Consider the following 25,331-nt stretch of genomic DNA (forward strand, 5'->3'; position numbering starts at 1 on the left):
TCCCCGTGCATATATACAAACAGAAAGTGATTTTCTGAGACTCCTTTCATGGGTGGAGATTTGAAGAATTCGTTGGGCTTTCTGTCTCACAATGTAACTTGGTAACAATAATTTTCAAATGTTCTAACCGCTCTTCATAGCGGGAAGACTCCAACACAATCATGTGAATTATTCACATAAAAAACAGCAGCCCGGAATTTCCTGGCATTGCTGAAGCGGCAGATGGCTAACGAACAGGCATTCCTTCACTTTTCTCTGCGTGTTTGTGCTATATGCTTGTATGGCCTGAATGCTTCTGCTGCTTCCTTAATTCTTTCCATTCCCTTCCCCTCTATTAAAGGCGAAGCACAAAGTAACCGCTGATAGAAAAAAAGAGGCCTCGGACATTGCTTACAGCTAGGTGATAGAGCCAAGAAGCTGGGCTTTGAAGGTAAAACTCGTTTCCCATGTACTAATGCCAAGTTGGTGTCTCAACAGCCTTTGCAGATAAGGCTTGTAGATATTTCTTAAGCACAGTGTGTAATTCATTTAAAAAGGGAGGCCATATTTGAGTCACTGTTCAGTGTTGTGCAAGTATGTAAAATGAACAACAAACTTGGTCTCTGTCCTATACAAACTTGGGATTGAGAAGGGGAAGATAAACTATGAATACAAATTATTATGGAATAACGGAGAATGTGTTTGATGTAATCATAGAACTAGAGACAAAGAGCTGCATGGAACTACAGAAGAGACACTTTTCTTCTGATGAGAGGGATGGGAAAGACTTAATAGTCCAGTCGGTGCTGACCCGGTCTATACTGCAGAGCGGAGGCCAAGTCGGTGCTGACCCGGTCTATACTGCAGAGCGGAGGCCAAGTCAATGCTGACCCGGTCTATACTGCAGAGCGGAGGCCAAGTCGGTGCTGACCCGGTCTATACTGCAGAGCGGAGGCCAAGTCGGTGCTGACCCGGTCTATACTGCAGAGCGGAGGCCAAGTCGGTGCTGACCCGGTCTATACTGCAGAGCGGAGGCCAAGTCAGTGCTGACCCGGTCTATACTGCAGAGCGGAGGCCAAGTCGGTGCTGACCCGGTCTATACTGCAGAGCGGAGGCCAAGTCGGTGCTGACCCGGTCTATACTGCAGAGCGGAGGCCAAGTCAATGCAGACCCGGTCTATACTGCAGAGCGGAGGCCAAGTCGGTGCTGACCCGGTCTATACTGCAGAGCGGAGGCCAAGTCGGTGCTGACCCGGTCTATACTGCAGAGCGGAGGCCAAGTCGGTGCTGACCCGGTCTATACTGCAGAGCGGAGGCCAAGTCGGTGCAGACCCGGTCTATACTGCAGAGCGGAGGCCAAGTCGGTGCTGACCCGGTCTATACTGCAGAGCGGAGGCCAAGTCGGTGCTGACCCGGTCTATACTGCAGAGCGGAGGCCAAGTCGGTGCTGACCCGGTCTATACTGCAGAGCGGAGGCCAAGTCAGTGCTGACCCGGTCTATACTGCAGAGCGGAGGCCAAGTCAGTGCTGACCCGGTCTATACTGCAGAGCGGAGGCCAAGTCGGTGCTGACCCGGTCTATACTGCAGAGCGGAGGCCAAGTCGGTGCTGACCCGGTCTATACTGCAGAGCGGAGGCCAAGTCAATGCAGACCCGGTCTATACTGCAGAGCGGAGGTCAAGTCGGTGCTGACCTGGTCTATACTGCAGAGCGGAGGCCAAGTCAATGCAGACCCGGTCTATACTGCAGAGCGGAGGCCAAGTCAATGCAGACCCGGTCTATACTGCAGAGCGGAGGCCAAGTCAGTGCAGACCCGGTCTATACTGCAGAGCGGAGGCCAAGTCGGTGCTGACCCGGTCTATACTGCAGAGCGGAGGCCAGGTCGGTGCTGACCCGGTCTATACTGCAGAGCGGAGGCCAGGTCGGTGCTGACCCGGTCTATACTGCAGAGCGGAGGCCAGGTCAGTGCTGACCCGGTCTATACTGCAGAGCGGAGGCCAAGTCAGTGCTGACCTGGTCTATACTGCAGAGCGGAGGCCAAGTCAGTGCTGACCCGGTCTATACTGCAGAGCGGAGGCCAAGTCGGGTGCTGACCGGTCTATACTTGCAGAGCGGAGGCCAAGTCAGTGCTGACCTGGTCTATACTGCAGAGCGGAGGTCAAGTCGGTGCTGACCTGGTCTATACTGCAGAGCGGAGGCCAAGTCGGTGCTGACCCGGTCTATACTGCAGAGCGGAGGCCAAGTCAGTGCTGACCTGGTCTATACTGCAGAGCGGAGGTCAAGTCAATGCAGACCCGGTCTATACTGCAGAGCGGAGGCCAAGTCAGTGCTGACCTGGTCTATACTGCAGAGCGGAGGCCAAGTCGGTGCTGACCTGGTCTATACTGCAGAGCGGAGGCCAAGTCAGTGCTGACCTGGTCTATACTGCAGAGCGGAGGCCAAGTCGGTGCTGACCTGGTCTATACTGCAGAGCGGAGGCCAAGTCAGTGGAGACCCAGTCTATACTGCAGAGTGGAGGCCAAGTCAGTGCTGACCCGGTCTATACTGCAGAGTGGAGGCCAAGTCAATGCAGACCCGGTCTATACTGCAGAGCGGAGGCCAAGTCAGTGGAGACCCGGTCTATACTGCAGAGTGGAGGCCAAGTCAATGCAGACCCGGTCTATACTGCAGAGTGGAGGCCAAGTCAATGCAGACCCGGTCTATACTGCAGAGCGGAGGCTGAGGCTGTGCTCGTGACTATGTGGGTGTGGGGCCAAGGATGGGGTGGGGTGGAGGATGAGGGGGACCACAGTGGTCCTTAGGCTTTGTGATACAATAGAAGAGCTCTGAAAGACCTGAGTTAAGCATGGCCCTCTAAGTTCAACAGGGCAGTTGAGCTACTGTTCCTATTTTCTTCTCTGGAGAGAGAGAGAGAGAGATGGATGGAAAAGAAGATCAGTTCTTTATAAACCTCAGAGTTCTTTGGAGGATCAAACCCTTTGTAAGTAATACAAATGTGATCTATAGGAGTATATAGGTTTAATGTAATACCTGAAGGATGTAGATAGAATTTTTCAGTTTAAGAAGTGCTGGGAAATTGGCCTCATGAAGCAAGTGTAGGATATAATCTTGATGGTGTGATCATGTTAGCTCAAGAAGTGTTCATTAATGGTAAAAGCTAGCTAACTGTGTATTTGTCATACACTAGAGCAGTGATGGTGAACCTTTTTTATAAAAACTGCCCACTTTTGCAGTTCTGGTCAACCTGGTCCCTTCTGCCCACTAGTGGGCATTCCAGCTTTTGTGGTGGGCCAGTCGCGGAGCTGTTTGGTTGCTCCGCTAGCCTACCATGAAAGCTGGAACGCCCACTAGTGGGCAGGAGGGACCGGGTTGACCGGCACTGCAAAAGTGGGCAGTTTTTATAAAAAGGTTCACCATCGCGGCACTAGAGCAGTGGTCCCCCACCCTCACGCTTACTTTGCCCTCTGCATCTCTGCCATTTGGCCTCTCCTGAGTTCTATTCTTTATAATAAAACAGTAATCCTAAGTACAGCACTTTCCTGAGTTCTGTAAGTCACAGCAAAGTGTCGAACCACCAGAGTGTGGGAAGCCCCGATTTTCGGTTGGTCAGCCTGGGCCCCTTTTGCAGCTGGCAGCTGAAGTGGGGCCGTCCTGGGGGACTGAGCCCCTCAACCTGTGGGCTTTGTACAGGTAGTTAGTGTCAGCATCGAACTGAACCGTAGGACACCCCGTTGGTAAAGGAGGATTAGTTGTTGAAGAAATGGAACAGTTACGTGTTTCCTATTGGGGGAAAAACAACTCAACATTATAGCTAGTGCTTGGAATAATCTTTTTTTTTTTTTTTTTCATTTTTCTGAAGCTGGAAACAGGGAGAGACAGTCAGACAGACTCCCGCATGCGCCCGACCGGGATCCACCCGGCACGCCCACCAGGGGCGACGCTCTGCCCACCAGGGGGCGATGCTCTGCCCATCCTGGGTGTCGCCATGTTGCGACCAGAGCCACTCTAGCGCCTGAGGCAGAGGCCACAGAGCCATCCCCAGCGCCCGGGCCATCTTTGCTCCAATGGAGCCTTGGCTGCGGGAGGGGAAGAGAGAGACAGAGAGGAAAGCGCAGCGGAGGGGTGGAGAAGCAAATGGGCGCTTCTCCTGTGTGCCCTGGCCGGGAATCGAACCCGGGTCCTCCGCACACTAGGCCGACGCTCTACCGCTGAGCCAACCGGCCAGGGCTGGAATAATCTTGAAATGATAATGGTTTACTATTTAGATAAAGACTCAAAGACATTTAAAAAACACAGTGAGAAAGAAAAGACATTGTCGGGTCAGTGCTTATTGTTTATGGATTTACATTGTATTTTATAGTGTAATAAAGTAGAATTTATACCACTGCATGGTTTTCTTTGACTCTTGTCTTCTGTAGTCTTGTCTTATGTAGTCCAAAGACCTCATAGCATTGTCTCTGCCTCTCGTTAGTGGAAATATCTGGTATGTCAGTATTGTGGATTGCAGTTATATATAGGTAGTTTCCTTACTAAGCGATTTTTCTGGTTTCTGGTTTATATCTACAGCATTAATATTACTATTAGGTTGAACTGTAATTCATAATCTTACCACTCAGAGATAACTAGTATAAACATTTTGGTATCCTTTTGTCCAATAAAACTGAGATCATGTTAGCTCAAACTACTGTTTTATATTTATTTATTCACTTAACATTTTTCATTAACAAGTGAGATCATTTTGGACAAAGGGATGAGAAGGCAAATCTGAGTCCTTCATACAAATTGTTTCTATTGTTTTAAAAGTCAAGGGAAGGCCCTGGCTGGCTAGCTCACTGGTAGAGTGTTGGCCCGGTGTGTGGAAGTCCTGGGTTCGATTCCCAGCCTGGGCACACAGGAGAAGCGTCTATATGCTTCTCCACCCTTCCTTCTTATTTCTATCTCTCTCTTTCCCTCCTGCAGCCAAGGTTCCATTGGAGCAAAGTTGGCCCAGGTGCTGAGGATGGCTCCATGGCTTCCGCCACAGGCGCTAGAATGGCTCTAGTTGCAACGGAGCAACTCTCCAGAGGGACCGAGCATCGCCCCCTAGTGGGCATGCTGGGTGGATCCTGGTCAGGTTCATGCGGGGGTCTGTCTCTCTGCCTCCCTGCTTCTCACTTTAGAAAAATGCAAAAAAAAAAAAAAAAGTCAAGGGAAGTTTAGGATTTCCGACAAGTAATGAATGAACCATTTCAACAGTGTTAGGTGTGAATCTGGATGGCCTTCTGATTTTGTTTCTTATAAACTGGTAGCGGTATTTTTTTAAATTTGTACTTGATGCCAAAAAATTAGGTAAATGGATTTGGCGAGACTATAACTTAAATGCACCTTCCCTCCTCAATAATTGACACACTAGCAAAAACCATGTTATCATTCTAGATCTGTTACTGAATTAGATGAGTAATGATTACCCATGGATTTTTCTCACAACTCTAACTCAACTAGAGATGAGCTATGGATAATTCCGCTTCATGGAACTTTACTGAAGGTCAACACTGTTACCTCTTACATTTCAGAGGCAACCGAGTGCGGACTGGGCTTTGCAGCCAGGCTGTGTGGATTAAAATCTCGCCTCTGCCACCTGCTAGCTCATGACCTGGTGCAAGTTCCCATCTCACTGTGCTTTACTTTTTGTACCTTAAAAGGCAGTTGAAAATAATACGACCTACCTCACAGGGTTATTGTAAGGGTTAAATGAGTTCATGCCTGTAAAATGCTTGGACTGGTAACTGTACAACGTGTGCATCCATGGGTGACGGTTGTTAAGAGTATTTTTCTTGCTACTGGTTTTCAGAGTCCTTAATGAGTTTTAGGCTAGTGACTTCCATGTTCATCCCCTTAAAATCAACTTCTCCACGTGTAGGGTTTTCCTAATTCAGTCTAACCTTTCCTTTGCTTGCTTCCTCTGAAGTGAGCTTTATTTTCTGTCCCAGTCCCCTTTTTTACTTTGCTAGTGGGGAATTCACACGAGAGGATTTCAGGGACAGAACCCCGGGGCTCCCATGTACTCATCTCTGTTTTGCAGTTCCCAGATTCCCAGAAGGCAGGCCGCATGCCTGCCTTGCAGGCACCCTGCGTGACTTCACCTGTGACTAATCGGAAGTCTTTGTGTTTAGGATTGCTGCAGCTTTCTGTTGCATCTGTATCCACTTCCTGTTCCTGGAAGAAAGAGAAACTGCTGGGCTGGTGTCGGTGTGTGCCGCTGCCAGGCAGCCCGAGGGGCATGGCGTGACAGCTGCTCCCTCACCTCCGGGCTTACGTAACTATCCTGTCCCCGACATTTAACGCTGCCTTCTCTGTTCGGGCTCACGTGGCTCACCGTCCTTGCCCGCTGGCTGGTGTGGCATCGCCGGTGCAGCCGTCGCTGTGTGAGGACAGCAGTGTTGACTCTGGCCACCACTGACAGCAGTCATGGCCGTCACAGCTGACATTCACTGAGCACTGAGTCTGTGCTGGGCACTCAGGTCAAACCAGGCTCCCCACAGTCCATACTCAGAAACATTTCTGTTGTTCTCTTCCTTTCAGAGGTGAAGAAACCGAGGCACAGGAAGGTAAGAGACTTGCCTGGTCTCTCTGCTGGGAACTCAGTGGGTGAACACAGGGCAGCCCAGAGAAGGCTGGCTCCCACATTGGTCCCCTTTCCTTACAGGGTGCGGCTTCGGTGCAGAGCTCGGGCCCTGACTGCCACAGACCTCAGCTCAGATCCTGGCCGCTCCCCAGAGGAGCAGTCTGGGCCTCAGTACTTTGCTCTTTAATGTCCCCATTTATAAAATGGGTTTAGTAATAACACCTAAGAGTTGTGATGATTTAAAGAAAGATAATGCCAGTAAATAAGTACTTGGTACAGGTTTGCTGCTATTGGCAGTTGGTAGTAGAAGAGTTAAACTTCCCAGAGGCCTTGGGTGTGGGAAAGGTGAGCCCTTTCTGGGCCAGTGCTGTGCCATCTTCCTCTTTGAAGGTCTTGCTGAGCTCTTGCAGGCTTAGCGACACCTCATTGTCGTCCCACATGGTTGGTTTGTGTTGTCTTCTGTCCTGTGGGAGTTGCTTGGCTGGACTCTGACCCTGGTTGTGCCCAGAAACCAGGGACCTAGGTCCCCCAGGCCAGGCCGCCTGCGCCAGCTCTCTCTCTCCGACGCTCCGGGCAGTCACTGGTTTCTAAGGGAACACCTCAGCCCTGGCCCGAGTCTCGCGGTTTCTGCCTGAAACAGGCCATCTGGGCCTGGCCTCTTCCCGTTTGCTGGTTTCATTCTGGAACTCGCCGCTGAGCTTTCTCCCACAGTTTAAATAATTTCTAACCTCCCTGCTTGCGGGAAATGTGTGCGGACAGATGTGTCAGGAACTGCAGCCCGGGGAAGGAGGGCAGTGCGATGGTGAGGCGATGCCGCTCTGCTCCCTGAGGACCTGGCCATTTGCAAGAAGATGGTGTTATGTGAAAATCTAAAGGAGGACAATTCCCAAAGCTGGTGTTAGGAATGTGCTGCTATTTGTGGTCTTCCTAGGAACTTGGTCTACTGGAACCTTCTGTTGATTTCAGTGAGCACAGAGGCTTGCTGGTATAGTTACATCTTTCAGAAAGGACTTACCTGACACGTGTGTGAAGTTGTGGTTTGTGTCAGTTGTCCAGCTTTGGAATGAATTTATGTTTTAAAAATATGTTGATATTTGGCATATGGGGGTATAAATACAATGGACATTCTGTCCTACCAAATAGTATCTTTTTTTTCTTCTTATTTTCCAAGTTAGAGTAGGGGAAATAGAGAGACAGACTCCCACAAGTGCCCCGATCGGGATCCATTAGGCAACTCCCATCAGGGGCTGATGCTCTGCCCATCTGGGGCCATGCTCACAACTGAATTATTTTTAGTACCTGTGGTGGAGGCTCCATAGAGCCATCCTCAGTGCCTCTGGCTGATGTGCTCGAACCAACTGAGCCATAGCTGCAGGAGGGGAAGAGAGAAAGAGAGATGAAGAGAGAAAGAGACAGAGCACAAAGGAGGAGGAATGTAGAACCAGAGAGTCGCTTCTCCCGTGTGCCCTGATTGGGAATTGAACCCGGGATATCCACACACCAGGCTGACACTCCACCACTGAGCCAACCAGTCAGGGCCCCAAACCATATCTTAACACTGCTTATCAAGTGACAGTGAGGGGGGACACCTGGTCAATTACTGGGGGCCCTTTGGGAGGGCCGGAACCTGCTTTCACAGGTTCAAGGTAGCGAGTGGTTCAGGGGCACCCACTGGATTCCAGGAACCGTGATAGGGATTAGAGGCGCACAGACAGGACATCCTCCCCCCTGTTTGGGGAAACAGAAGAGTTTGGGGATTTTCCTGTGGATTGTGTGGCATTTAGCTGCCCACGGAATGCCCGAGTGATGTGTGTTGCTGAGATGGGCGGGGAAGACACCAGTAGCTCTGAGGTTTGGTTCTTCTGCCTGGTTCATTGCTGTGCGTCTCCTCAGCAATGTCATGTTAGGCCACTGATTTATTTGCAGAATGAGATCTCATCCACCCTCTAGGCTACTTCCTTGGGATTAGAGGTTCCCATCAAAATAATGAATGTGCAAGTATCAAGTAGGGTGGGAACTTTATATCATGTATGGTGTCTCTAGCTAATGTGTGTGATTGAAGATTTTCTTCCTCCTTTCCTTCCTTTCCCCCTCCTTCCTTCCTTCCAGAGATTTTCAGATAACATATAGTTGACATGGTTATTACAAATTATGTCTGTGGCAACTATTGAATTGCTTCCAAAAAAAAAAAAAAAAAAAAAAATTGCCCTGGCCGGTTGGCTCAGCGGTAGAGCGTCGGCCTAGCGTGCAGAGGACCCGGGTTCGATTCCCGGCCAGGGCACACAGGAGAAGCGCCCATTTGCTTCTCCACCCCTCCGCCGCGCTTTCCTCTCTGTCTCTCTCTTCCCCTCCCGCAGCCAAGGCTCCATTGGAGCAAAGATGGCCCGGGCGCTGGGGATGGCTCTGTGGCCTCTGCCTCAGGCGCTAGAGTGGCTCTGGTCGCAACATGGCGACGCCCAGGATGGGCAGAGCATTGCCCCCTGGTGGGCAGAGCGTAGCCCCTGGTGGGCGTGCCGGGTGGATCCCGGTCGGGCGCATGCGGGAGTCTGTCTGACTGTCTCTCCCCGTTTCCAGCTTCAGAAAAATTAAAAAAAAAAAAAAAAAAAAAAAGAATTGCTTCCAAGTACAATAGTTTGTGAGTAATAATGTGAAAATGTACATATGTGCACAAGATGCTTTTTCCATAGATGGAAAAATGTCTTCCACTTACCATCATAATAGTTCTGGATGGGTAAAATAGAGTTATTCTCTAGGGTGAGCTTTTGCATTATGCAGTTAAATTAATAATGGGAAATTTTATGCTGCTGAGGTTTTCTTTAAAAAAGTGAAACTAATACAAAATTCATCTTGCTGTAGCTGACTAATCCTTTTTCATGAAGATGATTTTTACATTAAAAAATACATGCAGATTCCAGTGTTTATCATACATAAAAGAGTCATATCAAGAGAGGCCACATTTGAGGGTTTAAAGGCATTAGAGGTGTGGGTGGATGTAGGCCAGGGCTCAGCCCGGCCCTGTGGTCAGTTGGTGATAGTTTAACCTACCTGTTTACTGTGAGGCCCATGTCACTCACTAGATAAAAATGAAGACTACCTCTACTCTTTTTTTTTTTTAAGAGAGGAGAGAGAGAGAGACAGACAGACAGACAGGAAGGGAGAAAGATGAGAAGTATCAGTTCTTCATTGTGGCACCTCAGTGTGCCTGGGCCAGGGGGCTCCAGCTAAGCCAGTGACCCCTTGCTCAAGCCACTGACCTTGGGCTCAAGCCAGCGACCTTGAGTTTCAAGCCAGCAACCTTAGGGTTTAAGCCAGCAACCACAGGGTTATGTCTATGATCCCACGCTCAAGTTGACCACCCTGCGCTCAAGCCAGATGAACCCATGCTCAAGCCGGTGACCTTGGGGTTTGAACCTGGGTCCTTAGCGTCCCAGATCGATGCTCTATCCACTGCATCACCTCCTAGTCAGGCTACCCCTACTCTTATAGACACTGTTAGAGAACGTGGCCAGGAGTGCAAGGCCTGGGGTGGATCGTGCCCCACCTCCCACAGGAGGGCTTGTTATGAGCCCTGTGTGCTTCCTTTACCTCATGCAGATGGGAGTGATGAGAGGACCTACCTTACAGGTGTTGTGGAAATGAAGTGTAATTGTACATAAGCACCCAGAGCAGTGCCTGCCATCCTGTAAACATTCGGTAAATGCTGCCTTACAATTATTTTAATGTAGCAGCTCATTCTTCATAACACACACCTTTTGAAAAGGAATCTGAAGTGAATATTAAGTTTCTGAAGTGCTATTGCTTAAAGGTCACTTCAAGCAAGTGACTTTTTTTTTCTCTCTCTCATTTTTCTGAAGCTGGAAATGGGGAGGCAGTCAGACAGACTCCTGCATGCGCCCGACCGGGATCCACCCGGCACGCCCACCAGGGGGCGATGCTCTGCCCATCTGGGGCGTTGCTCTGTTGCGTCCAGAGCCACTCTAGCGCCTGGGGCAGAGGCCAAGGAGCCATCCCCAGCGCCTGGGCCATCTTTGCTCCAGTGGAGCCTCGCTGCGGGAGGGGAAGAGAGAGACAGAGAGGAAGGAGAGGGGGAGGGGTAAAGAAGCAGATGGGCACCTCTCCTGTGTGCCCTGGCTGGGAATCGAACCCGGGACTCCTACACACTAGGCTGACACTCTACCGCTGAGCCAACCGGCCAGGGCGCAAGTGACTTTTTAAAAACCTGATTTCTTTCTGGAATGGCTGTAACTTATAATCTGCAAGGTGTAGAAAGGTCCCCAAAGTCTCATTCCTCATATGTCCTGCAGTCGCCCAGCCCTGTCCTGGAGACGTAGCTATTAGTAAGTAAAGATTGAAAAAAAAAAACCAATCTCCCAATGGAGAGCACTGAAACTAACAAGAGAAGGAGGAGAGGCAGAGGAAGGGGCGGGAGAACAAGGGAAAGTGGAGGCCTGGGGGCCCCACCTGCCGAGCTCTCTGGTCCCTGCGGCCCCTGGTGTACACTCCCTCTTTAAGGACCCCGTGCTGTGCTTTAGAGGCGCAGTTGTTGGTTGGTGGCTTCCTGGCCTGGGTCCCAGTGCAGATGCGGGTGAGCTGACCTGGCTTCAGTCTGGGGTGAGTCCAGGTCAGATGAGCCTTCTGTTGTCTTCTGAATGGAAACCATTGTTTGAGGTACTCTGGGAGGTTCAGGAAGAGTCTTGAAGTTGAGATCCTCAGCTTCTCAGAACACAAGGATCCTAAAGTTAGTAAGTCCCCTCCCAAGGCGCAGCTGTGGAGCTGGAGCTGTCCTCTGAGCTCCGTCCCGCGGTGCCCGGTCACTCGCAGGGGGGGGTCGGAGCCGGTTGTGGGGAATGCTAGGGACTTTCTCTGTCTCTGAAGTTAGTTTAAATGAAAACCTACAATGGTAAATATTTATAGTCCATCATTATTTTTAACTATCTTTGTTTCTTTATTGTGACATCACCCTAGTTTCAGTCCTTTGTTCGAGTAGCTATCGGGGGTTCAGGAGTCGTTCCAGTTGTTCCCCCATTTCCTGCCTGTCAAGAATGCTTACCTGAGCTGTGGTGACGCAGTAGGTAAAGCGTCGACCTGGAACACTGAGGTCGCGGGTTCAAAACCCCGGGCTTGCCTGGTCAAGGCACATATGAGAGTTGATGTTTCCTGTTCCTCCCCGCTTCTCTCTCTCCTCTCTCTAAAACCAATAAATAAAACCTAAAAAAACCCAAAACAAAACCTTTGTTCCCGTTACTTCATGGACCTGGCCAATTGGCTCAGCAGTAGAGCATCTGCCCGGCATGTGGATGTCATTAGATTCCCAGTCAGGGCACACAGGAGAACCACCCATCTGCTTCTTCACCCCTCTTCCTCTCACCTCTCTCTCTCTCTCTCTCTTCTCTTTCCCTCCTGCAGCCATGGCTTGATTGGAGTGAGGGGACCCAGGCACTGAGGATGGCTCCATGGCCTCCGCTTCAGGCGCTAAACAATGGCTCTGGTTGCAATGGAGCAAAGGCCCCAGATGGGCAGAGCGTCACCTCCCAGTGGGCTTGCTGGGTGGATCCCAGTCTGGGCGCATGTGGGAGTCTGTTTTTGCCTCCCCTCCTCTCACTAAATAAAAAATAATTTAAAAAAATGCTTGTTCCCTTTTTTCCACCCAAATTCAAATTTTCTTTTGAAACCTAATATGAAGCCCCCTTTTCCTCGATCACACTAATTACTTCCCTTCTCAACGACAATGGAGCACGAAGAACAAAACCACAGTGTAAGTATGGGTTGTGCTTCAAACATTCCTTATTGAGTAATTGGCTTGGAAATTAAAATGCACTTTCCATTAAAAATGACTGGTAGGCTCCCACAAGAATATTTTGAAAAAACTGAGAAAATAAGACTATGAATTTTTATTATAGAAAAGTTGAAAGAGTAGTAAAATGGACACTTGAATTAGATGTCTGCGTAGTCAACATTTCACCGTATTTGTTTTCACCCTACCTGTCTGTGTCTGTCTGCCTGTCATCTACTTTTTTTTTTTTTTGCTAAACTAGAAATCAAGTTGCAGACATTTCACCCTTAAACACTTCTACTGTGCATCTTGTAGGATTGACTTCCTCCGCATAACCACAACACCAGTATTTTACCTATGAAAATAAACAAGTCTCCAATACTGTCTAACCCAGTTTCCTCAATTGTCCTCACAATAATCCTTGGTCGCTATTTAACGTTTTTATTATTTAAAAGTTTGAACCAGGCTTCAAGCCAGGTTTACTTGTTACCTTTGGTTATCTTAGTTCTAACAAAAGCTATTTGCATACACATTTCACTAGGTACGGGGGAGGGGAAGGAACGATCTGGGGCACAGCCAGTATTTTGAAATCTTTGGCTCCTTGCTCCCTCCCCGTTTTCCTCTCTCACTCTTTATACCTCTTTCCAGATTCTGGGGTGATCCTGCTGCCCTGAGCTGTCCGTGTTGGCACCGCCGAGGGTGCAGCTGAGCTTACACAGGTCTTAGCAGAAACCACAGGCACCTGCATTTCTCAAGGGGCCTCCTAGCCAAAGGCTTCTGCCAGTCGGGTGCATGGCCAGGCCTTGTTGACTCCTGCTCGTGTTGCTGGGAACGCTGTCTGGGCCTCCGTCTGTTCCCAGAGTGGTCCTTGCTGCCCAGAAGCAGAGCCCTGCTCTCCTGGGTCGCGGTGGCGTTTCAGGCACCGGGACAAAGTAAAGGTAACCGGCAATATGTGTTGGGAGGGATTCTGTGTCATGGGTGGGTAGACTGTGAGCAGGCAGGTCCTGTCTGGGTGTCCTTCCCCCTGCTTGGTCACAGCCGCGGAGTGGGGGAGGGCGGGGCTGTAGCAGCTGTTTATCTGGGAGGTGTTTGAAAGTTGGCAGCTGCCCAAAGTTTCACTACAAAATTCAGCACTTATTTATTGACTGACACGGTTTTCCAATTTTTGTGTAACATCATTTGTTCTCTCTGTACTTTGTAAGCTTTTAACATCTGGGCGAATGCCGAGTCTTAGTAACTGGTACTGTGGGGGGTGATCTTCCAAGCTCTGTGACTTTAGTTATCTCTAGAGCTAAAAAAAAAAAAAAAGGGATAATTTGGGAATAATTTTGTTTTGTAGAATTTGCTTTGCTTTCTCTTCTTCTGTTAGTGTAGGTAGTTGATTTGAACTGTGTGTAACCAGTTAACTTAATACAGGCGGTCATTTTGCAGGGGCCTGGTCGATCTGGTTGTGAGCCCTGGCCTGAAACACGACCTGCCTGGGTTTTTAAAGTCCAGGCTTTTACCAGCTTTTATCCATGTGGCCATGGGCAAGTGCTATACCCTCCTGGGCCTCCGTTTCCTGTTCTCCAAAATAATCGTGCCCACCTCATAGTTGTGACCGTCTGAAAGCCTGAGAAAATATAAGAACTGTTTAAGCAGTAAGCTCAGTGGAACCGAGGTCGTAAATAGCCTCACATTGGGTCGGTAGAGGCTTTGCTACCAGTGAGTGTCTCAGATTTGATTTTGTTTCTGTTCCAAGGACCATGTACCCCATGCTTCGAAAATCCCCAATCTGAAAATGTCAGAGTCTGGACTAAGGCAAGGTTTATTGCTAGAGAAGGCACTAAATTGAGAAGGTGGGCACCTCAGTGGTTCCTCAAATCCACCTTAAAAGAAAGTACAGAGTTCAACTTCTTTTACTGAGCCTAGGGAAGGGAAAATGGGAGGCAGTGTTTTTGTTAAAAACTCAATCCTCAAGCAGAATTCCTCCAATGATGAGCATGTTTAAAACGGAGCTATTAGCCCAAAGGCTGTGGGAACAGACATAGGCCCAAACCAGGTGCAGTCAGACAGACTGAACATTTCCCTTTGTTATAGTTTTGGCTTTTAGATAGTTTTGGATTTTGTGTTGTGGACGTGGAAGGGTGGACTTGTGTGTTTTGTTATCCAGTAGCGTCTATCCACAGTGAACTGTGGGGGGCTGGGGAAGCGGAGTTCTGAGAACCACAGACACCTATCCTAGCTCATGACTTTTCAGCCGAGCAAATCGAGGCCCAGAGAGGCCAAGTGACTTGTTCAGTATCGTGTAGGTAGTGGTGGGCAAAGCGGGATTAAAAAAAAACCTTCAGAAAAATGCAGCTCTAGCGATTTTAGTAATCTAGACCAAAAATAGACTGCTTTTGTGTACTGTGATTTGAATGTTTGCTAAGAAAAAACCGGGAGGCGGAGTGGGGTGGGAGGGAAAGGGTGTGTGTGTGTGTTTCTGTTTAAATGATCTTTTCCAACCAAGCTAGATGTGGGTTATCGACTTACTAACCAAGGCTTTTTCTCATCATAGAGCTGTTGAATCTCTCTGCAGGGAAACCCTAGCTTCTGAGAATCAAGCCCTTTCCTGATAAAAGGAGAGGAATAGCTATCAACCATCAAAATGCTCTTGGCCTGGGTTGGAAAAGAGCTGCTTGGGAGAAGTCACAAGGTCTCCTTATCTGGAGTCTCTGGTTATTCCCATCGTCTTCCCATTGGTTGCAACCCTCGAGCGCTGCCCACTGGGTTTGAGGAATGCCCTTTCTGCTCTGGTGCAGCTCAGCTCCTCTTGTTACGGGCCCAAAGTCCATGTGCTCAATGCTTTGAAAGGCCAGCATTCAAAATGCCAGAGTTTGGAGTAAGGCAAGGTTTATTGATTGACAGGCCTCCCAGGTGAGAAGATGGGGGTCTCAGAGTTTCCCCCAATTTCATCTTCCAAGAGTCCAGAATCCAGGCTTCTTTTATGTCACAGGAAAGGAGGGGTCAAGAGAGGACAGCTGAGCACAGCCTTGTGGATCCAGCAGGATCCAAGGACAGGGAGCAATCTCTAAATCTCTGTTCCTGGTGCACTGACCCCTGCTGATCTGAGTCTGGGCTGGAGGTTCCTAACATTTTTTGATAAACAATCATGATTTTGTACATATTTTCCCACCTTTTTGGGAGTGGTACCTTCCTGTAAGGGGGCTGGCTGTTTTTCCAAAAACTCAAGCCTCAATCAGAATGTCTTTAATGAACCCATTCTTTTGAAGTTTGGGAATTATTTAAGCTCTGAAATAGGAGAGCAAACCAGCAGTAAGCACTTGAACGGAAATGTAGCTAAATGTTGAAATGTTGTTTGAAGGAAAATGTGATAGTTGAAATACACCTTAAATAGGTGTTTGTCGTTGTGTGGTGCTCTGTTACAAGCCCTGTTATACATATTGTTAAGCAAATGCCTTTACTCTGCAAGTGTTTTAGTTTTAGTTTTTTTGAAAGAAAGTGTTTATTGAGTCAGAAAAAGGACCCAGTCCTGGGGCATGCAATCTAAACCTCCCATAGCAGGGCTAGGTGGAGAAGACACACATGTCCACTGTACTGGGGCGGACAGAGCTCTTTTATTAATGAGTTTGTGGAAGAAAGATGTACACTCTTTTGAAAGAGTTTACTTTAGCTGTAGATTGGGGGTAGGGTGGGTAGGAAAAGGTGAACAGAGGAAGTCCTGGGATAGGTGAATACTCTGTAAGGAAGACGTATTTGATGCTTCTCGACTGGTTGTGGCCAACAGTCTGGGAACTTCACGCCTAAGCAAGATATGATGGCATCTGGTGGTGGACTGTTCATTTAGATAAGATCTGAAATACTACCTGTTGCCTGACCAGGCGGTGGCGCAGTGGACAGAGCGTCGGAGTGGGATGCAGAGGAACCAGGTTAGAGACCCCAAGGTCACCAGCTTGAGCGCAGGCTCATCTGGTTTGAGCAAAAGCTCACCAACTTGGACCCAAGGTTGCTGGCTTGGGCAAGGGGTTACTCGGTCTGCTGTAGCCCCACGGTCCAGGCACATATGAGAAAGCAATCAATGAACAAGTAAGGTGTTGCAATGAAAAACTAATGATTGATGCTTTTCCTCTCTCTCCATTCCTGTCTGTATCTATCCCTCTCTCTGACTCTCTCTCTGTTGCTGTTAAAAAAAAAAAAAAATACTACCTGGAAGATGGTTCAACCTACTTTCAGGAATGTGACCAGTCTTTTGTTGGTTTAAGCCTATGGCTCTGTGCATTGATCCCATCCTTCTGCAATAACTTAGGGTAGCTCGGGATTTTTCTCTAGTCAATATGCAGACCCCTAGGCTTTGAGAAGGTGAGAGGAGGCAGTGTAAAGCAGGCAGGATCCAGATTGCCTGATTTGAATCCAGCACTGGTACTGGGTAGCATGTGACTTTGGGAAGCTGGCTTTACCATTCTCTGCCTCCAATTCCCTGTCTGTCACATGGGGATGATACCATTAAACATGTCATTGGTTTCTTGTGGAGATGCAATGCTTAGCATAGTGCTGACTCTCGGCTGCTCCATTCATTGGTAGTTGTCATTATGAGTAGCAAGAGTAATAACTTCTCTGCACCACACTTTCCTCACGCTTCCGGAACCATCCCACCAAAACCTTTCCCCTCCTTACTCTGGCTCAGCCGACTTTCGTCCAACCCTGACTCTGGTCCCTCATTGTCCTGGGCTTTCCAGCTCCCGTGGTCCCCCTGCCTGGGTTAGCCCAGTCAGAGATTGGTGTGCACGGCTCAGCTTTGCACAGTCCTTTCCCTGGCCTCTCCCGTCCCTTCAGTCTCTCTGCGTAGCCCCTCTGCGTCCCCTGCCCTCCTCTGCCCTGGCCGCCCTACTTGTCAGCAGATACTGTCTCTTCTTGTATGTTAGAGAAAATAGAGGATATGGGCAGCTGTTCCCTCACCTTGCTTCTGCCCCCTGCAGAGGTCTCTAACTCACCACCCCTGCCTCAGGAACAAGTGGGGGTTTTCTTTCCCCCTTTGTTGTTGTGTGTCCTTCCTATTCTAGTGTTTAATTGTCTCCTTCATATGGAAATCATCTCCGGCCTCCTCCAGGTTTCTACTTCCCTCCCCCTCGCAGGCTGCCGCTCCCTTTTGCTCTTTCTGCATTTAAATACTTCAGTTTCAGCCACTTGAAAATAAAAGTCCAACAAAGCTCCAAACCAAAATTCCTTCCTCTCATCTTGAGGGTGAACTCCTCTATCCTTCACTCATACTTGGCTTCTAGGAAAGTGAATTGAGCTCAGTCCCTATTCCCCAACCCAGGGAGTCCAGCCTGCCTCCAGGTGACTGGTAATGGCTCCCTCAAAGGCCACGGGGCTCGCCTGTGCATTGCTTTTTCTTCCTGGTTTATTTTTAACACTTATTTACTCATTTTATATGTGTATGTATTTTAGGATTTTAAGTTTACTTCAAGAAATGACAGAGAAACAGGTACGGAATAAAATACAACGAGGAAAAAGCTTAAAAAACAAACAAACAGGATGTGAGGGCGATCTGGCTGCGACATCTGTCACCCCATTGATCGCCAGGGTTGATTTGGCTGATCTGGCCGGCTGGGCGGGTGTCCCCTTCCTCCCTCACCGCTCCATGTGCATGCTCGGTCGAAGAGGATGACCTTCCCCGCTAGAGGAGAGGACCGTTCTTTGGTCAAGGGTATACGAGTAGCTGCGCTCCCCTGCTAGAACCTCCAAACAAGTCTCAAGCTCCATTTGTAGGAGAACGTAGGGTAGTCAAGCTTCCAAGACTCCAGACACATCCAAATGAGGCGCTGCATGGGGCAGTCTGCCTTTAAAAAAAACCCAAAAAACAAACAAACACAAAAACCCTAGTTGCTTCCTAAAATAGAAACTAAATAGAAACTAAAGGTTTCCCATGTGTTCTTCGAAATGTCTATGTGGCGTGATTTGCCTGAGTTCTCCATTCTCTTTCTATAAAGATACTTCTTAGTTTTTTTTTTCCTTTTTCTTCTTTTCATTGTGGTAAGAATGCTTAACATGAGATTTACCCTTTTCACAAATGCAGAAGTGCATAGCACAGTGCTGTTAACTGTGACAGTGTTGCACAATGAATCTCTAGAACTTAAGCATCTTGGATAACCGAAACGTTATACCTACAGGAGGAACTTCACATATCCCCTCTCCCAGCACCTGGCAACCAGCATTATATGTACCCGCTGCTGCTAAAAAGTTTGACTATTTTAGTACCTCATGTAAGTGGAGTCAGGCAGTGTATGTCCTTCTGTGACCGGTGTTTCTCTTCCTAATGTCCTTCCGGTTCATCCTGTTGTCACCTGTGACAGGATTTCTTTCTTTTTTAAGGCTGAATAGGATTCGATTGTATGTATATACCAGTGGTCCCTAACCTTTTTTGGGCCACGGACTGGTTTAATGTCAGAAAATATTTTCATGGACCGGCCTTTAGGGTGGGACGGATAAATGTATCACGTGACCGAGACAAGCGTCAAGAGTGAGTCTTAGACGGATGTAACAGAGGTAATCTGGTCATTTTTAAAAAATAAAACATTTTTTCAGACTTACATATAAATAAAACGGAAATAATGTAAGTTGTTTATTCTTTCTCTGCTTACGGACCGGTGTCGGTCCACGGCCCCGGGGTTGGGGACCACTGGTATACACTGCATTGTCTTTATCTGCTTGTTCAGCAGTGAGCATTTAGGTTGTTTCCTAGCTTGGCTAGTGTGAATAGTGCTGCAGTGAACGTGGGGTGCAGGTATTTATCTGTTCAAGATCCTGACTTCCGTTCTTGCGGATAAATACCCAGACACGGGACTGTCAGATCATACGGTGGTTCTATTTTTAAGTTTTGAGGAACCTCCATACTTTTCTCTGTGGCGGCTGCACCATTTTACATTTCCTTTCCGGGTAGTTCTCTCTTGCAGCAAGCAGCTGACCTTGCTGGCTGCTCCTTCCTTCTGGAAACTCCTTGCTTTGTGTCCTAGGGTAGCGCCCTGGCTTTTCCTCGTGGCATAGATCCGGTTGCTCAGTAGATATTTCCATCTGAACGTTCTCTGTTTATCTCTGTCTCTCCGTGCTCAAAACTGTTCTCGTGATACTGTCGTCTCCATGCCAAGTATATTAGTTTGCTTGAGCTGCTGTAACAAAGTCCCACAAAGTAGGTGGCTTAAAATAGAGAAATGCATTGTCTCAGTTCTGGAGCTCAGAAACCCAAGATCAAGGTTGACGGAGTGGTTTCCATTCTGAGAGCTGTGAGCATGGATCTGTTTCATGCCTCTCTCCTGGCTTGTGGTGGTTTGCGGGCAACCTTTGGCATGTTTTGGCTTGTAGAAGCATCACGCCGATTTCTGCCTTTTATGTTCACGTGGTGTTTCCCCTGTGTCAGTGTCTCCCTACAGATTTTTTTTTAAGGACACCGGTCATATGGAATTAGGGTCCACTGTAATGACCCCGTTTTAACTTGATAACCGTTCTAAAGATCCTATCTCCTAATGAGGCCACAGTCCAAGATACTTGGGGTTAGGATTTAAACATGAATTGGGAGGGAGGCAAAATGCAACCCATAACACCAGGCCAACTTTTTTTTCCAGGTATTTTTAATTTCAATGAATGGAACCAATGTCCATCACGTTGCTCAAGCAGAAAGGTGGGCGTCCACTTTATGATGTCACTCGCCCTTATGTTAACTGGGGTTCAGAGCTCACAAAAATTGGAGGCAAAATTTTGGGATGAGAACCATAGCATCCAACAGGTTTACAAAGAAGCTGTGACTCCCAAGTGCCTGACAGCCTCTGCTCTATATCTCTCTTTTTCTAAGTGTCAACCCTGGTACAAAAGTAATACGTAAGCACAAATTTTAGAAAATTACAGACAAGTATACAAATAAAATGTAAAATCATCTTATTTAATTGTCCAGACTCATTTAACGTTTTGGTTACTTCTTTGTATGTTTTATGTCTTTATGCATTTTTTTTTACTAGTTGGGTCATACTGTATGTAAGATTTTAAATCTAACTTGTACAATTGTATCATAGTGTTCTTCCATAGCTTCACAATATCTTCATAAATAGTTTTAAATAGTGCATATTATTTCATCAAATACTAGACTATGATTGACTTAGTCATTTTCTTATTACCCTATTATCAAACACGCAGGTGCTGCCATTTAAAAAGATTTTTTATTTATTGATTTTTAGAGAGGGGGGAGGGAGAGCAAGCGAGAAGAGAGAAAGGAGAGAATGAGGAGCATCAACTCATAGTTGCTTCACTCTAATTGTTCATTGATTGCTTTTTGTAGGTGCCTTGACTGGGCGAGCCTGGGGTTTTAAACTGGTGACTGTGGGTTGATGTTCTATCCATTACGCCACTACAGGCCAGGCCATTGTTTTACTTTTATAAAAAAAAATGCTGCAATAGCTTTTGCTATTAATTTGGATTCAAATAAATAATTTGTTCATAATTCAGATATTCAGCTGGGGAGAAGGAGCAGGAGGACACAGTGTCTTTAAGCTAATTATTAGTATAAATGAAAGGGAAGCTAAACTTAAGTTAACAAATGATTTAGGCATTATTTGTGAATAGTTACTTTGTGATTTAAAATTTATTCTTCATTGAGTTGCTACGGTAGACCACAGTAGATTCTCCAGTCAACTTTTTGCTTTTTAGCAATTTTTAAAAAGTTTTATATAGTCTATAACCAGCTATCCCAGTTTGGGATAATGGAAATATTCTTTATCTGACCTGTCCAGTATGGTAGCCGGTGAGCTGCATGAGACGACTGAACAATTGAAATGTGATTAGTGCAACCAGGGAACAGAATTTTTAATTTTATCTAATTTTAATTGACTTAAATTTAAATAGCTATTTGTGGCTCGTGGTTACTGAACTGGATAGTGCTGTTCTATTGAGATGATGATTGAATACTTTCACAGTCTTTTGCCTTTTCCTAAGATACTTCTCTAAGTGCTTATTAATAAATTTAATAGCCACAATGACTTCATAACATTGTCTTCCTGTTACTAGGGCTATAGAGCAAACTACCCCCAAGTTTAGTGGCTTTAAACAACAGCAATCACTTATTTTGCTTAGGAATCTACAGTTTGGACAGGTTTAATCAGAAACAGCTCGTTTTTGCTTCGTGGAGCATCTCCTGGGGCTAGAGGACCTATTTCCAAGCTGGCTCAGATTCATGACTGGCGAATAGATGAGAAGTTACTGGTTTCTCTTCTCGGGGCAGCATGGGCTTCCTAACAGCATGGTGGCTGGGTTCCGAAAGCAAGTGCCCCAAGAGACGGGACGTTAATGCTGACAAAGGATCGCTTCCAACGCGCTCCATTGGTCAGGCAAAGCATAGAGTGCATATTCAAGGGGAGGAGATATTGACCTTACCTCTCCATGGATGGGTCTGTGTCTAATAATTTGGATCATGTTTTAAAATCATCATAGAAAGATAGAGTCATTTTGACAGCATTTTTTCAGACAAGGAAACTAAGCACAGAGCATTTATTTAAATGCAAATGTTTTCAAACCTACAGAACCCAGTGAGTACCCAGGGGACTGCCTGTTAACTTGCCCGAGGTGACAAGCCTAGTAAGTGGCCAAGCTGTTCCTTAACTCCAGGCAGTCTTGACCTTTCAACCTCAGTGGCTATATGGCATCTTTCTGGAGTTCATGTTCCACTCATTTAGATTTATATCTTTTCCAGTTTTTTAAAATTCTTTTTTATGGTAGAATAGTTATGAGATTGTGACTGATACCTGTTTGTGAGTCACAAACACTGCGCATATGTAGTATCTGCAGGGGGTTTGCTGAGTGTCGTATTAGCGATGACACATTCTCAACCTCCTGAGTCAGGAGGAACTGTCTGGCTCCGACTCTCAGCTCCTGGGCTTCATCCCTGTCTCCTGCTGCTCCCCTAACAGAATGTGTTATCACTTCCAGACTGAAACTGTGATTCCGAGTCTAACCCTCTCTGTCTGGCAGGCTGCCTGCTTCACCTACGGGTGCATGGGATGTGTGTTAGTTAAAAGGAATTAATAACACTTATTTAGAATTATAAAAGGAGTTAAAGAAACGTTTCTGATTTATATAGAAAGTAAGTTGAGTCCAAACCCTAATTTAGGTGATATACATATTTGCATATGTTAAGTGTGTATATTTATTTACTCATTCATTTATTATTTTCATTCTTGGAACAGAAATCAAGAAAAAAAAAGTTGAAAATACAGGTTGAAAAATATATAGGTTATCCAGAATTCTAAAAGGTTGCCTGACAATGAATATAGCCTTTTACAAATCTAAGTAACCAGCAATTTCTTTTCAGGTTCAAGTGCAAAGAGAATAGAATATTTCTAGCGAAAGAGAGGTAGCCCTCTGTTCTTTGACCCCAGCTTGCAAATGAGGCGCCTGTTGGATACTGTTTGCTGCAGTGATGAAGTGTGGTCATTTCACACCAGCTATTCATCCCCCATGTCATCGTTACAACACAGATTCTTTTTTCACCGAAATACTCTTGGGAGAGCTTGAAATTAAATGTATCTTGCCTTCCAATTTCTGGGTTTCTTAAGCAACATGTATGAATCTTTTTGATATAGAAAATCTCCTGTTATCCCTTTATAATCTGAATCATCAAAATACTGAAACTTCATTTTGATCAAAGCCCATGTTCTTCTTCAGTTCTCATCCTACCTGACCCCCGCCTTTGCTTGATATTTTTCTCCACATTTTGTGTTGGTTCTTTCTCTGTTACTATAGTTGGCTATATCTCACTTAAGTTACCTTGTTTTCTATGTAGGAGCCTAACTGGCATCTGCTGACCTGCCCCGATATCCGACTGCCTCTGGTGTACAGGCATGTGACCCTTTGACATGTCCGAAAGCAGATTTCTCCTTGCCCCCAAAAGATGCCCTCTTCCCAGCTGCCATATTTTTGAAGTAAAAAAATAAGTCCCCATGGTCAGTTTCTCCTTCTGGTGCCCCATCTGTATCTTCCATGCATTTCTCCCAATCTGTCACAATCTGCCCACGTGCTGACTTGTTCAGTGGCTGTTTCTGATGCTGCCCTACAAGTTCCAAGAGGGCACTGACCAGCTTATGTTATTTATCATTCTCCATGGCCAGCTCCCAGCACGGACCTTTTCACATAATGGTCATGCCATAAATGTTCACTGGGATCAGTGACTGAATAAACATTCATTTTTATTTTTATGTTTGCAGCCCTGGGCCAAAATCTTAATGCCATCCTGGCTTTTCCCCCTTTTCATGCTATACGTCTGTCAGTTCACTAAATCCTAGGAAGCTCTCTGAGACAAGGACCTTTGTTCTCACCCAGTGATATATCACAAGTGCCTCCAGTGGTGCTTGGCATGTGTGTATTGAGCCTCTACTATGCTGCAGAAGTGGCTCTAAATATTTTACATGTACAGCTAGTGCTCGACTTACGACCACGATTGGTTCTGACAGACTGGTCATAACACGATTTGGTTGTAAGTTGAGTTGGCTATATGTATAGTACTGTGAAATGATGTTATAAAAATCTTTAAGTCATATTTTATCATAATTTTCTTTGTTCATTTTATGCCATTTGTATCATCTCTACACCATTTTGTTTCTTATTTTTATATTCGTCAGGTTTAAGTAAAACACTGCATTACCAGTACAACTGGTTTAATATTTGCAAAGACAATTTCCTCTTGGTAGACATCTTGGGAGGGGTTTGATGAAAAATATCCAAGACACAAAACACAAATTGCTGTACCGAGTCTGGGATAACAGTTGAAATGGTGCACGCGGAGATGGTAGTGCTGCCGGAAGCTGGTCCGCACTGTTGTATGCCCAGCTGGGCAACGCTTGCGCTGCCAGACGTGGAGCAGTCGTGGCTAGAGATTGTGGTCGTCAAGTCGAACGGTCGTAAGTTGCGTAGGTCGTAAGTCGATCAATATTTGTAGTAATTTATTTCATCTTTATAACAACCCTAGAAGGGGGGGGGGTAGGTACTATTTGTACGCCTGTTTCTGTCATTGTTCAGTGTCACATAGCTGCCAAGAGGTGGAACCAGAACTTGAACCCACGTCTCCTGTGTCTGTGCTAATAATACCGCCTAATAATTGTGTGTTTATTCTGTGCTGGACACTTCACTGACTGTACTTTTATTCCTTGCTGTGTAGATACTCATACAGAGGAGGGGGCAACGGACGGCTTGGGGAGGTTTTTAAAAATTTTTTATCCAGAGTAGGACCCAGTTTATGAGTAGCAAGGACAGGATGGCACTGTGTTAGCCCTCACTGTGCGCCTGAACGGTCAGACCCACCGGGGTCCGCGTGGCCCGTGGTTTTGGGAGCAGACTCAGTTTTAACCTAAATGTTTGCCAAGGTCCTCGGGTTTCCCTTGCTCCCTGCAGACATCTAACGCAGCCACACGTGTTTCCTCCCACAGACGATGGTGGCAGCCACCCACTGCACTCCAGAGCGGAGACGACACAGCTGCCCGCTAACAGCACTGCGAGCGGACACCCAGAATATATCGCCTATGCGCTCGTCCCCGTGTTCTTCATCATGGGGCTTTTTGGCGTCTTCATCTGCCATCTGCTTAAGAAGAAAGGCTATCGCTGTACAACGGAAGCCGAGCAAGACGTGGAAGAGGAAAAGCTTGAAAAGATAGGTGAGTAATCTGAATTCTTTTGATGGGAGTGTGGGTGGGGACGATTTTTAAATAAGAAACCAGTCGTGTATATGTATATTTCATCCCTGTGAGGCAAAACGGTCCACGTGAACGGCAGGGCAGGTGGAATGGTATATACAGTAGAGTCAATGCAGGTTTCCCAGTCGCCACTCCTAGCGTGTGAAACCTGGCTTTCACTTATTGAATACCTGCCCAGGCCATTACTCTTACTTGTGGCCTTGGGCAAGTTCCAATTGCTTTGAATCTCTGCTGTGTATAATTTAACTAAAATGTAACTTCCATTAATTT

At 46.8% G+C, this 25,331-nt stretch overlaps 1 protein-coding gene and 1 non-coding gene across 3 annotated transcripts in view; one reads left to right on the plus strand and one right to left on the minus strand.

Annotated features, from left to right (window-relative positions):
- Positions 1 to 25,331, plus strand: part of RELL1 (RELT like 1) — a 70,427-nt gene that overhangs the window by 9,929 nt on the left and 35,167 nt on the right. For both annotated transcript variants that reach the window (XR_010731958.1, XM_066280775.1), the window contains exon 2: positions 24,798 to 25,022. Coding sequence is in view for 1 of the 2 variants with exons in the window: in XM_066280775.1 (XP_066136872.1) it covers positions 24,798 to 25,022 (225 nt within the window). In the remaining variant the exon portion in view is untranslated. The remainder of the gene's footprint in view (positions 1 to 24,797; positions 25,023 to 25,331) is intronic.
- On the minus strand, positions 4,130 to 4,205 carry TRNAT-AGU (transfer RNA threonine (anticodon AGU)). The gene has a single exon. It is a non-coding gene; the product is annotated as a tRNA-Thr (tRNA).

Source organism: Saccopteryx bilineata, chromosome 5 (genome assembly GCF_036850765.1).
Source record: "Saccopteryx bilineata isolate mSacBil1 chromosome 5, mSacBil1_pri_phased_curated, whole genome shotgun sequence".
Lineage (NCBI taxonomy): Eukaryota > Metazoa > Chordata > Mammalia > Chiroptera > Emballonuridae > Saccopteryx > Saccopteryx bilineata.